This window comes from Coenobita brevimanus, chromosome 97, assembly GCF_032717465.1.
Source record: "Coenobita brevimanus isolate Jiangsu-jjx chromosome 97, ASM3271746v2, whole genome shotgun sequence".
NCBI lineage: Eukaryota > Metazoa > Arthropoda > Malacostraca > Decapoda > Coenobitidae > Coenobita > Coenobita brevimanus.
The window spans coordinates 5592228-5606778 of NC_137050.1; the positions used below are offsets into that span (position 1 = coordinate 5592228).

The window sequence follows — 14551 nt, forward strand, 5'->3', positions numbered from 1 at the left end:
TCACATGTCACTCAATTAGCACTTGGAGCACTGATGTACAGTATATAGCCTACTGGGAGTCATCCGGGTTGGATACATAATAGTCTAGATTTCATCAAACAGTATAACTGCAGTCTACCTGGCTCACAGGTGACGGGTAGTCTTGTCCATTTTCTTTTTTTCCTTCCTTTTTTTTTGGGGGGGGAGGGGGATCAGGATAATTGAAGACCAGTTAGGTCTTTTGATGGTGGAGGTGGTGGTGGTGATGATGATGATAAATATTAGGTAATCTTATGAAGTAGTTTATTGGTGACCAGCTTTACCGTACTAGGAGCCGGTGATGACGTCACGTAACCATGAAAACCGCCGTGCTGGTTCTACATAAATGTCCGACACTGCGATCTCTACAATATCGTCTCTTGTTTCTTAGAGGAAGGAAATCAGTATATAAGTGCGAAAACTGCTATAAATGTATTCATATATGAACCTTCTCTTACAGGGCCCTACATGCGCAGGATTTTTTAAGGGGAAGGGTTTTGAAAAAAAAAAAAAAAAAATCATAGCATGGTTTATTCACTTTCATCCATTCATTCATCATCTCATCCTGTGTTGCCCCATGAGGAGTGTAGGAGCCATGGGCTAGGCAAGTTGGTCCTGACACTATTAAGATAAGAGTAACCAGCTTCACTCATTCCTGAGAGGATTACGTGAGCAATAAACCCCAACCATCTCTTGGATGTAAACCTGCACCGGCTAAGTCCGATTCGAGCGCAGGTGCCATAATTTGGTTGTATGGTTACCACCCAGTGCAGTAAATGATTTCCTGGTAAACGGAAACCATTTGGCTTGTCGCTCAGTGTAGAGTCGCCCTTGGACAGAAGGAAGAGGAAAGAATGAAGGAAAGAAAGACAGGCTATTAAGTAGTATATGTAGCTCTGTAACTATGTAACGCAATACGGTGAACTTAGGTACTCTAACTGACTACAGTACTGAAAAGGTAAAAGCTCAGGGTAATTACCATACTGAACTCCACAGAACCTTAGAGGTGACACACAGAATTCGGTCTTTTGCTTGACATCTTTCACTGAAAAACACAGGGAAAACAAGAGATAACACGTCTTCACTCGCTGATTTCTGACCGTAATCTATCTCTGCACGGAAGTACCGTTTACTGTATTTTTTTTTTTGTGTGTGTGTGTGTGTGTGTGTCCGACTCTGGGCATAGGCTTCACAGCCTGCTATCAAGGCCCAGTAGTCCTCCTACATGCCAAACACCCCTACATGTCACCACTTCGGCGCTAACACCCACCGTCCATATTGAATACATGCTAGGGCTGTCTTATACAGGACTGGTGTCTTGGTATTAGTGGGGGTATTTTTACATGTCGGCGGGTCTTCTGGGAGATCAGTAAAGTCTGATTTAATGAAATTCAAATCCTTAAACTGTTCCCTGCCCCAGTGGGGATTTGAACCTGTATATACCCTTATAAAACAGAAATTTCCACTACGTTCTACAAACTTCCATTTTTTTTTTTTTTCAGTAGCCTTCCATGACTTCAATTTATGTTCTTTGGCAACAAAACATTATCGGACCTTCGTGAAACTTCTCAGTTCGTTCTTTCTTATATTGTAGTAGAACTTTTTAACTTTAAATTATTTCTCTATCATAACATTCTTAACAGGTTTTAATTAATTTAATGAGTTGCGTTTTAGTATTATTTTTATTCGAATTTTTCGTTCTTTCCAAATGGGGAGTTAAACCTCAACTCCCCCACCACCCCCAGTGTGCACAGCCTTGTTTTCTTACACTAGTGGTATAACATCAGGTGAAGTTAAGGCTAGCGTCAAAGTCTACAGAACTAGGGTGTCTGGAGTGTCAGGTTTGGCTGCAAACTTTTTCTTCGTATATACCTTTTCGTAATTTTATGGTAATATACACCAGTCCTGTATGAGACAGCCCTAGCATGTATTCCATATGGACGGTGGGTGTTAGCGCCGAAGTGGTGACATGTAGAGGTGTATGGTATGTAGGAGGACTGCTGGGCCTTGATAGCAGGCTGTGAAGCCTATGCCCAGAGTCGGACACATAAAAAAAAAAAAAAAAAAAAAATTGCTGGCAGAAATAAAGTTTCTTTACCATCTTTCTTTCTGACTTGCAAAGCTTAAGTTGGTGCATGTACTGTATTATCAGATGATAAGTACTATGGTTCTGTGACACATAGGACACTGGAATTCAGTGCAATATAAATTTGAATGAAAGCAGTGACGCAGATATTGTAGTACCAGTTATCTTTTCACCTCCTTAGTCTGATTTTATTTTTTGCCACAACAGCAACTTTATGGATTTGCTGGTTTTACTATTTAAAGAAAAAAAAAAAAAGACATTTTCAGGTTCTGCCTACCAAATTCTCTCATATTCCATCAAAGGGACTCCTGTTATTTGCAATATTTTAATAGAATCTAGTAGAGCACACTTAAATTACTTTTTTTTTTTTTTTTTTCATTTACGCACGACATCCACGCTTAGTGGGTGAATAGACCGAAGAACGTAAACAAGCTGAATGTGGTAGTGTTAGTTCTTGCTAAACGTGTTGAGAAGACTCAAGTTATTATCAGTGATATCCGAGATGTTTTGTTATTGTCGGTTGGTTAAGCTCTTGTGCTGAGTAACTAGGTGTTAAAAGAAATTTTAACATTTCGTGAGAAGTTAACATGAACAAAGACGTGAAAACTTCCGGTAAGGAACTAAGGACACCTTGAAGTATTTTTAGCACTCACCTACAGTTTGGCGAATCATTAAGTTTATAAAGTGGCCGTAGAATAAGTGAGTGACTAGTATCAAAGGTTCTTCGCTGAAGGTACGTAACCATGAATTCAACAACATCGGCATGGATCTGGCGGTATGGGAATGAAGGCAGCGCCATAGGTCGGTGATTCGGTACCGGGTAGGGTAAGTCAGACATGTACCATTAATCAGTGTGTGAAATTGATGGTAATTCTCTATAGATGTTATTATATCATATTAAGTTGTCTTATCCGCGTGAGCCTGACATTACTGGAGGGCGCTAGTTTTTTTTTTTTTTTTTTTTTTTTTTTTTTTTTTTTACGTGCTAACTGTAGGATGGATGTTTAAATCTGTTGAGTTTGGCCTTGGTCAAAACCTGTATCATTGTATGAGCAGGTTAGTAGATTAGGTTAAGTTTATTACGATACGCATTTTTTCATAACGGTTTTCATCAGTTTAATGTTACAATTTGCCATGTTTACAGGTGTCCCTTCCACCCCCTCTCCCCCCCAAAAAAATCCCATATTTTGGGAGTAAGAGTGATTGTTCTGTAGCGCCCTTCAGTATCACTTTATTATTATAGACTTTTCTGAATTCAGTATATCCCATTGGAGCCCAGCGTTCTCAATATAGGACAGAACTGGAAATTTTCAAAGGTTAATAAAGTAGGGAACCCCCAGGTAGGGACCTATGAGCTTCGCGACTACCGCCCAGCACAATGCCCCGACCAGGAACCCTGGGATCCAATGGGATATGCACAGTATTATTGCATGCCTGTAAAATTAGTATAAACTTGATTGATTTGTATGGTCCATAGTTTACCAAATTTCGGCTATTTTGGGAACATTTTAAGTGTAATCAGGAAAGTTTCACAAATGTTCATAGGTTATATACACATTGTAGGCAAATTAAGCGTTGATTTTTGTGAATGCTTATGTATCTTATTCGCGTTTATGTAATTAATATTGAAAGTCGGGAGGAAATGTGAATGCAGTTCATCCTGGTAAATCTTTACTGTTGTGTGTATTTCATTAAGTTTTATGAGTGATATCAGCAGTGGCTTACAGTGGCAGTGTGTGGTATTTTAGGTGGTTATGAAATTGATTTATATTGGTTCTGGATTCAAGTTAGATAAAAGTAATCCCCATAGGACCAACGTGTAGAACCCCAGCAACAAGTTCTCATTGAATCCATGTTATAACGTATTAGGTTGATAATAATCCGATTTACGATACATTTAGGGACAGAATAACCGTGTCGTGAGGATAACTGCACTACAAGTCTTTGCGTGTTGCATAGAAGTCGCCTGATATAACTTCTACACGACGTAATACTGCATACAAACGTTTCTTATTGATTCTCATAGTAGGCAGTACTGAGTTACAAATAAAGGAATGGTATGTGATTATTAATCAGAAATAATCAGCTTTTCCTCTAGCTTTCTAAATTTATATAAACCTGTTGTAGTCACTTGTTTTGCAGTGTAGTTTCAGGTGGTCAGGAAGGATCCATATTAGCACTGATGTTGCGTCAAAGGGATCCTTAACCATAGATATACAGGTATTTTTTATCTTTGTCGTTAACCATAATACTCCAAACGCCACAACATGATACACACTGTTGAGCCGCCTGTGACCCGAAACATGCATCCGTTTCGAGGCAGTAATAAAAATAGTAAGTGCACCGGAACCTCTTGTGCACAGATTTTGCGTATGCGTGTCAGCCTTGCACCCTTGCCAGATAGCTACTTCATCCTCTCACATAGGCTATATAGGCCTACATGACCATGCACGACTGACAAGCGGGGAAATTGGAAAGTTGTACGAAGTGTGGCTCTAAAAACATTTGTTGTGTTTTGTAGTGGTTTCGTCATTATATTACTAATAGTTTACACTTTTCAACTTTTATAGCACAATATTATACTGTAAAGGTTGTACTGTACAGGTGCAGAAAATCTGAAACTTAGTAAATGTATTGTGTGCGTGCTAATCTTAAGGTTTCCATATTCTGACTATTAGTTGTGGATATTATTTTTTAATATTCCCTGCCTGTTTATTTTTTTTTATTAATATTGTTTGTAGCATGTGTAGTACACGACTAGAAATATGCTGAATCCAACAGTATAACTTTTGTTTGGGTTTGCTGGGGGTTGGATTTGGAGGAGATGTGGGTGAAGTTCCGGAGGGGTCTGTACATCTTTCCCGTACCGGTATGGTTTAGTCCTTACAGTAGCCTACCTGATTTCCATTAACACTCATTTTTCTTGGTCACCAAAGTCATGTAAGAGAAAGTGCATTATTTTGGCCTTGTTTGCCCAATTAATCTTTAAATGATAATGACAGTAATAAGAGTTTGTGTGCATATACACTGGTATTGAAGGTATGCCTAAAAACAGCCGTGATTAATCCCCCCCCCCTCTTTTTTTTAATGACTTTTTTAAGATGGTAGGTTGGAGCACCAATCTTCCACTGATATGATTTAGTGCTGCCTTCAGGCAACCTAACTGTACACTGATTAAGAGAGTAAATGGTTTCTTGTGGCCCAAGAAACCACAATAAATTGGACGCCTGGTGATCTAGTGGGTTAAGGCTCTCAGGTTAAGTGGGTTAAGGCTCTCCAACCTGATGTGGTCCATAAAGATTTTCATCGGAGAAATTACTGGGGCTCATTGCAGTGTCAGTCAGGGGAATGCGAATGGTCACTCCTTTTATATATCTGGACTTAAGGCTCCTAGTCCAGGTCTCGTGTATGCTTATGATGGGGACTGTAAAGGACTGGATGGTAGATAAATAGGTAGACAGATAGATTTGTAATAGAAGTTTAGATGCCTTATCAAAATGGACTTGGCATGAACTTGTTAGAGTGGCTATGCCTTTTAGTGATTTACTCCGCGTGTCAGATTTCGGAGCCATATTGATAATAACAGGAACAGTGCATGTACCGGTAACCAGTTCTCTCGAGTAAGTGTATATGCTGTACACATGATGAGGTGAATACTGTACAAGTGCCAATGAATATGCAAGACTGAAATGGGTAATTTGCATTTCCGGACAGTCATGCCCCTCGTGTGTGTGTGTGTGTTATTTTGGTATGACCGAAATTTAATGGTTTCTCTCTCTCTCTCTCTTTCTCTCTCTAAGTACTTTGTTTACAGTACTAAATAAATGAGGAGGAGGAGGGGGATACTCATGCTTCGTCTGGTATTGCATCTACGTTAATATTGCACCTTCTGCTATTGTATCTACAGTATGCTGAAGTGCGATGAGTTAACCTAACCTCGCCTAGCGTAACCTAACCTAACCCAGCGTAATCTAACGTAAGCTAACGATTTTGTTGTTGCAGCCAACAAACAGACGATTTTGTTATAGCTACCAACGTACGATTTTATTTTCCCCAAACGATTTTCCTCTTGCTACCAGTGAACGATTATTAAGTAGAGCGCTAGATACCAGTGACCTTTTGAGCTTGGCCTTGACTCTCTCTCTCTCTCTCTCAGACCGAGTCCCAAGCAGACTTATTATCAGTTCTCGTAGTTATCAACCGTATGCTTAATCGGTCCGAAATGTGCAGGAACCGCACACGAACGAACAATATGGAAGTGAACGCTAACTTAAGACAGATCGCATTATTATTATTATTATTATTATTATTATTATTATAATACTTGTCAGCATTTTCGTCACATCGTTTCCCACATTTGTAGGACCGTATGAGTTTTATTATTACCGTAGAGTATGATGATGATGATGATGATGATGATGATGATGATTTATTATTACTACTACTACTACTACTACTACTACTTAGAAAAAGAATAAGAACTACAGGACGATTGTGAATTTTGTGTTGTGATAGAGAGGCGCCTTCACGCGGTGGCACTGATATAACCATGCATCCCTAGTGCCCGGTTATACATGTCTTTCAAATCTCTTCCTGTCCCCGCGAAGGAGGATGGTGGACTGCAGAAAGCCATCTTCAACCTGCAGTCCACCGGGTTCACATTCAGATGATTTTGGGGCAGCAACAACAACTTTGCTACCCTCACTCCTCTCCTCTCTCTCTCTCTCTCTCTCTCTCTCTCTCATTTTGTTACTTTGCGTCCTTCGTTTCTCTCATTTTGTTGCGCCCTTCGTTTCTCTCTCTCTCTCTCTCTCTCTCTCTCTCTCTCTCTCTCTCTCTCTCTCTCATTTTGTTACGTTGCGTCCTTCGTTTCTCCTCTCTCTCTCTCTCTCTCTCTCTCATTTTGTTACGTTGCGCCCTTCGTTTCTCCTCTCTCTCTCTCTCTCATTTTGTTACGTTGCGTCCTTCGTTTCTCCTCTCTCTCTCTCTCTCTCTCTCTCTCTCTCTCTCTCTCTCTCTCCGTTACGTCCTTCGTTTCTCCTTCTCTCTCTCTCTCTCTCTCTCTCTCTCTCTCTCTCTCTCTCTCTCTCTCTCATTTTGTTACGTTGCGTCCTTCGTTTCTCCTCTCTCTCTCTCTCTCTCTCTCTCTCTCTCTCTCTCTCTCTCTCTCTCTCTCTCTCTCTCTACGTTACGTCCTTCGTTTCTCCTTCCCTCCCTCTCCCTCTCTTTCTCTCTCTCTCTCTCTCTCTCTCATTACGTTACGTCCTTCGTTTCTTCCTCTCCCCTTTCTTTCTCATTACTGTACGTTACGTCCTCCGTTTCTCCTTCCCTCCCCCCCTCTCTCTCTCTCTCTCTCTCTCTCTCTCGTTGCTCGCTCATTTTACGCTACGTCCTTCGTTTCTCCTTCTCCCCTTCTCTTTCTCTCTCAAGCATATAATCACAGCTACACACATGGATTTGATCGAAGGAGAGTTCATCACAGTGCTTTCCCTGTCTCCATTGCATTCATATTTCTTAGTTACGAAAGGAATTGCTCTTAGGGTTCTGAACTCTGCTTGGTTATCTCCAGTAGAGGAATTGATGGTGCGGTTTCTCTCTCTCTCTCTCTCTCTCTCTCTCTCTCTCTCTCTCTCTCTCTCTCTCTCTCAGGAAGAATAGTAAATAGAGGAATATATAGATTAGTACGTTCTAGACTCCTTCACTGTTCTGTGCAAAAATCAGTCTTAGTAGAGAAAAATATTGACCGTAAAAGGAAAATAAAAACATTGTAAGTGATGAGAGAAAATTGATCATAAAAACGTGGAAAGTGGTCATGAAAAGGAAAATCTGCACTGTAATTTTTTGTCAGTACTACAAAACAAAACAGTGGTGACTGGGAATTGAATGGAAGTGTGTGAAATATGTCATGGTATTTAGCATAAGGAAATAAAAACTTTTATTCAGGCATAATGTTAAGCCTACACGGAAATGGAGAACCTGGTATAGAATGTGTGTGTGTGTGTGTGTGTGTGTGTGCAAATTAAGTGTTACTCAGAATCCATTGCGTATGTGCGGCTGTAGCAGTGAAAATACGATATATATTTTTCCTTTAAATATTTTCCTCAGCCGGATAATATCACATGACATTAAATGGGAACACAACCCGTAAATGGGGCTGTAGCAGTGACGGGGTCAACGAACTCTCCCGCAGGCTTACATTGTAGCAGGTGCTTTAAATCGACGTAGGGGAGACTTAACTGTAACACGGCTTCCCCCTTTCTTTTTATGTTGTAGTATCAGATTCCATTCATAATTTTTTCTTCTGAGTGTTTAATAATTGATGTCTCTTATAGTTCTTCGCCAGTTTGATAGAAGAAACATTTTATATGCCTGTATTAAGATCAAGGTTGATAACAGTTATGTGTGCGTTGTTCGCAATGTCCTGGTAGGATGAAAAAATAGATTGTCTTCCATCGGGTCATAAAATACTCGCGGCTTACTAGGAGGTTAGAAGTGCGATCCTATGAGGAATGAGGTAAACGTAGTTAATGTTCTAGTTGTAGTAAGTGCGTTTATATTGCAACATAGGGTGGTGTTTGATGCTGAACTCTGTCGACCTGTGATGTGACACACACTCATCAATGACACGATATATTTTCGCCCTCCTACGTATGTTTATTGTTTTTTACAAGCACATGTGTCACTGCTGTGGCTACATGTGAAATAAGAAACGGGTAGTCCATAGCAGTGCAAAAATGAAAGGCCATGATATGACAGTGCATAGTGGGTGGTATCGATGGAGCGTCGAGTCAGGACTTTGTGTTAGTTCTCCAACTTTGTCTGCCACGGAAGACATTCTTAGTCTGTTATTGGGAAGCCTGTATTGAGTGTTACAGAGAAATATTCTTACTGTTTTCGATGAAACAGTTAATGCACTAAATATGCGTGGTTGATATAATATAATGTGCTTTTATCTGAACGTAGGTGGTGTAGGCGATTGGAACTCCGTGCAGAAAGTTTGATAAAGTTTCTCCATGTCAGTTAGAGTAGAATCATTTTGTTACCACAAGTAAGTCAAACTTATTGCTAACGTAGTCACAGAGATGAAATTTCATTTTACTTGAAGCGTAACAAGAGACAGGCCGGCAAAGTAATCCGAACAAACACATATCTTCGCCTCTCCCTGCGAAACTCACTGAAAACGGGCGCTCGCATGAGCATCGTACTTTTGCGTCCGCATCGGCCTCATATATGTTGCAGAGGCGAATCATGCAGGCACTCTCTCTGACTGCAACTTGTGCCTGAGTTGCCTTGCCTTGGATTGTAACCCTCGACTGACTTTCCGTTGCCATGGCTGATCCCGCTCCCGCTAAGAAGGCCAAGAAGGGCACAAAGAAGACTGCGTACCACCCAAAGTACTCAGTCATGATCGCAGCTGCTATTAACGCATTGAAGGAACGCAACGGCTCTTCGCGCCAAGCAATCCAAAAGTATATCGTCGCTAACTACAAGGTGGAGGAGAAGTCCGTCACCAACCAGCTTAAATTCGCCCTTAAGCGTGGTGTGGCATCCGGCGCCCTCAAACAAGTGAAAGGATCTGGTGCATCGGGTTCGTTTAGGATCAACAAGCCCTCTTCTGAAGCACCTAAGAAGAGGAGGACTCCTCCCAAGAAAGCCGCCAAAAAGCCTGCTGCCAAGAAAGCCGCCAAGAAGCCTGCTGCTAAGAAAGCCGCCAAGAAGCCTGCTGCCAAGAAAGCCGCCAAAAAGCCTGCTGCAAAGAAAGCCGCCAAGAAGCCTGCTGCAAAGAAAGCCGCCAGGAAGCCTGCTGCAAAGAAGGCAGCCAAGAAAAGTGCCAAGAAGTGAAATGCGTGTGGTGCATTGAACTGTTCAACGTTATCCAAAGAAAAAGAATATCATATTGGCTCCAATGGAGTTATATATATTTATCGTTACCGTACCTGACTGCTCTTAGAGGGCAAAATGTATTTAAAAATTCTATTAAATATATTGTTTTTATTGGTGTTTCTGTGTCCAGATTTATAAAGGGTTTTGGGGTGGTATTCATATCGGCCTTTCAGCTTCCCTAACAACTCGTCCTTAACTAATTCTGCATATAACACCTTCCTATGCTTTTTCTCCCTAGCAAAAAGTTGCATAAATGAGAAATTAGCGTGCAATTACACTACTGAAAGTTATAAGGGAGAGGTGTTAATAAGGTGAAGAGAATACGGACTTTGATTTTGTGTGAGGTTTAAATTTTGTTCAACTCTTTTCTTACTGAAGTTTCCTATGGTACTGATAAAGCAGCCTGCTGGTAGCAATAGTAAAAGATCACCATGAAGGGGTTAACGGGTTTTTCCGGCCTTCATACAAGAGGTCTTGATCTAATATAATTTTACCTCGAGTAATCAACATGAGTAAATTCTGGCGGCGTATGACCTAACTGCGCCGTCAGGATTCTTGCGCTAATTAAAATATTTTCAGATGTAATATATGTATTATATATATATATGTGTGTGTGTGTGTGTATACATATATAGCGGGAATCGGCGTTGTGACACTGGGCAGCATCGGCAGATTCGAAAATAAAGAAATCGGCATTAACCCTTTGAACCCAGCGAGTCTAACGTATGCAAATCGTTCGCCGTTAGCCAGGGTAAAATGCGAATTATTTCAGGTTGACGGAATTTAAGATAATATACCATCGGTTACTTAGAAATATGCATTACTGCTATGTTTATACTTAAGTTACTATTTAAAGTTAATTGCATTTTTACCACTGAAAGGGCTTAGTAACTAGCCTATAACTTATGCATAGAAATATGAATATTCGCGAGGTGGAAAGGTTAATGACACCATTAGGCTATTGTTTTATGATTTTATAATGACTGAAAATGTAAAAATAACGCCTTTTAAATACCTCCCCGTCCTGTAGCATAGTATTATGTTCTTGCTACCTACATTTTTTTTTTTTTTTTTTTTTTTTTTGAGAGCGGGGAGGCCAGATATAGCCTTCGTTAACCTTCACTACAAGAATAGAAGTGAATTATTCGAGATATTGGTGGTCATACCCTATACTTAGGTTTTACCCCACCCCCCTCTCTCTCTCTCTCTCTCTGTCAGCTTTGTAGACTTACGATGTTTACTTAGAGGAGCGTCCCCTCGCCCCCTTCCCCCCCTTTTCCTGCAGTCCTGAATACGTCCTCTGGTTGAGATAATGATGATGGTGATGATGATGGTGGTGGTAGTGGTGGTGGTGACGATGATGATGATGGTGGTAGTGGTGGTGGTGGGGTGTGATGATGGTGGTGGTGTGGTGGTGATGATGATGATAGGAAGAGAATCACGTAGGAGTTAACCCTTTCCATCCGATGACATTTTTTTTATCTTGTTCTTGCTGTCTCCAGACGGTGTTATTCAGATTTCAGGAGACTTTGAGCTGAATTTGTTAGATGTAGCCTACATTGACCGTAGCGATAGTGGAGATTCTTCCTAAACTGAATATAAACGTCTGACAGGAGCAAAGAATTCATGCATAATTCAAACAAAACATAGACTAACAGACAAACAAGCAAGCAAACAAACTAACTGTCTAACTAACAAGCAAAGAACGTCCTCTGTTTGAAGGGGTTAACACTCGTGCTGCTACGGCTCACTCGGCTGAATAAAATCGCCTGGGGGTAACTACAGTAAAATACTAGAGTTGCCCCTACCATGAGAGAGTTGATGGTGACTACATGATCGCTCAGGCTGCTATAAACAACTCTGAGATGAATAAAATCGTCTGACTAGCTGGAAGAAGTAGTAGTAGTCTCGACCAACCCATTCAGCCCGAGTGCTTTGTCACGGTGTTTTTATATTATCACGGTAATTTTGAAATAAATGGTTAAATATTATTTAATTGATAATAATATTCAATAATATTGAAGAGCAGGGACAATGATTGTCTTACTAAATCAAACAACGATTACTTTACGCTGGCCTGCTTCGCACGATTCTCTCAGAACGAGAATTTACAAACTTTCTCAACAGTACACAGCAGAGACTAATTACTCACAATTGCTGAATTACTGTACTGTTAGCCTCTGGAGAAAGTTACATCACCCCTGACAATAAATAACTAATACTAATAATAATAACATCAGGTTCTTGCTGATGCATTAACTCCTGGCACAACGGATTTTAAGTTAATACAACAAGACTGGTCTAAGTACCAGTTATGAATAGTAAATGTTTATGCAAGCTAGAGCTGTATGGAAAATAAGCTTTAATTATGGAGAAATGAAACAAGATTTTTACTCTACATTAAGCTCAAGAAATAGAACTGTTAAATTTATTAATTACAAAAACAAATTTAACATTACACATTTCAAATCAAATTAAATGAGACGCACTCGCTCACTCACACAGAAGCTAAATACTTACGCCTAGGAAAAACACCTTAACTAAACTCTTAAGACTACAAAATACACAAAGGAAATACTAGTCAATGAATGCGGTGTATCACCCAAAGCTGGAGAACTAAAGGTGGGAGTACTGGGATTAACTGTAGGCTACTAATGGAGCTTGGGGTGCTAGCTGACCTCTCCACTTCTGAGCACAGACCCTTTCTCCGTCACAGCAAACACAAGACTCAATTCAAATAATGCATAAGCAGGACGCACAGGCCACCGGAAGAAGGCGTGGCTAACAGTTGAATGAGCAGTAGAGGCGAACGATAAAGAAACAATAGTATCGCTCAGTAGCGCACTTAGTGACGTGCATCAAATCGGTCACCCCTGAAAACGGTGACGAATGATTTGAAAAATATACCCCGAAATGGAGAGAGAAACGGTTAACTGAGCGATACACAGTGAGTTTTCCCCTAATAGTTCGTGGCTTCTCACAAAAAGGAAATGTCGCGAATTGATTCGTGACATTACGCCCCATGAAAATTAAATCTTTCTTCCTTCAGAAGAAAGATTTCAATATACATACATATAAATCCTAACTCAGTCACACAAGATTCACACTGTGGTGTGTGTGCTATCCTGCTACAGGAGAAAGTCGCAGTCGTCAGTGAGCGAAAAAACCTCGTATTTACGTTAATAGAAGCAAGCTTGAGGGAAAAACTCCGTGACGACGGTGAAAATCCTGTACTCAGGTTAAACTGAGCGAAAATTCGCTACATTTACACTGACAACTAATTGTTGTGTAGCGTGGTGTATGTAATACACGGTGTAGGTGTGACAGTTGTAGTGTAACTGTACCTACGTGTAAAATGACATAGTAAATATTATGGCGACGACGGAGGCAGAGGAGAAGAGGCAGCAGCGTGCGGCAGATGATCAGCTGGTCCGCACAGCAAAACTGCTACACCCATTGCTGAACCTGCAAAACCAATTAAGGTGGAGCATCAAAAGTGTCAATGAGACAAAATTCTTATTATGTTACAATCACTCTCTCTGGCTAGCAGTCAGTACATGCTATGAAAAGTACACTCGAGGTCGCCATTAATTTTAGCACACGATTATGATCGGCAAGTTGAGAATCCCTGTGCAAACTCGGGTCTTCCATAGCCTCGAACCGCACACGGGTCCTCAACCTGTGCCTCAACCTACAGTACTTATATTAATATCGGAGAGCTGAGAAACCTTGTGCAAACTTGGGTCTTCCATAGCCTCAAGTCGCCTCTGCAGTTCTCACTTCCCCCTTAACCTACAATACAATACTTATATTAGTACCGGGAAGCTGAGAATCCTTGTGCAAACTTGGGTCTTCCATAGCCTCAAGTCGCCTCTGCGGAGTTCTCTCTCGAACTTCCCCCTTAACCTACAATACAATACTTATATTAGTACCGGGAAGCTGAGAATCCTTGTGCAAACTTGGGTCTTCCATAGCCTCAAGTCGCCTCTGCGGAGTTCTCTCTCGAACTTCCCCCTTAACCTATAATACTTATATTAGTACCGGGAAGCTGAGAATCCTTATGCAAACTTGGGTCTTCCATAGCCTCAAGTCGCCTCTCAACTTCCCCCTTAACTTACGGTACATAATATGTATGTACAGGCCCTGGACATAATGTGTCCTGTGGGGCCAATGGGTGAGACGTCAGGTCTGCACCCACTTCACCACTACCCTGTCTCTCAACTGACTCAGAGATTACAGGTGTAGTTACAAATGGCACAGGAAGGGCATGTCCTTGATTAGTGGTGATACTTTGGCACACACTGCAAGAACGGACAAAACTATCTATGTCCCGTCCCATCCCTGGCCAGAAAAAGTCAGCTCGGATACGGCCCTGGGTCTTCCTTTTGCCCAGGTGACCTCCTGAGGCTGGACAATGACCCCATTGTAACACTGCTGGGCGGTACTTGGCGGGAACGACAAACTGCAGTCGAACCTCGCCCTCGGGTGTTCGTGACTCACGGTAGAGCCGTCCTTGTTTGCGAAGGAACTTGGCTCGACCTCCCCGTGAATACTTAATCACTC

At 41.1% G+C, this 14551-nt stretch overlaps 1 protein-coding gene across 1 annotated transcript; it reads left to right on the forward strand.

Moving 5' to 3' along the window:
* The first annotated feature begins 9379 nt into the window (after positions 1 to 9379).
* Positions 9380 to 10054, forward strand: LOC145413847 (histone H1.0-B-like). The gene has a single exon (XM_080283514.1). The coding sequence runs from the start codon at positions 9434 to 9436 to the stop codon at positions 9944 to 9946; it is 513 nt and encodes a 170-aa protein (XP_080139640.1). The 5' UTR covers positions 9380 to 9433; the 3' UTR covers positions 9947 to 10054.
* The last annotated feature ends 4497 nt before the right edge of the window (positions 10055 to 14551 follow it).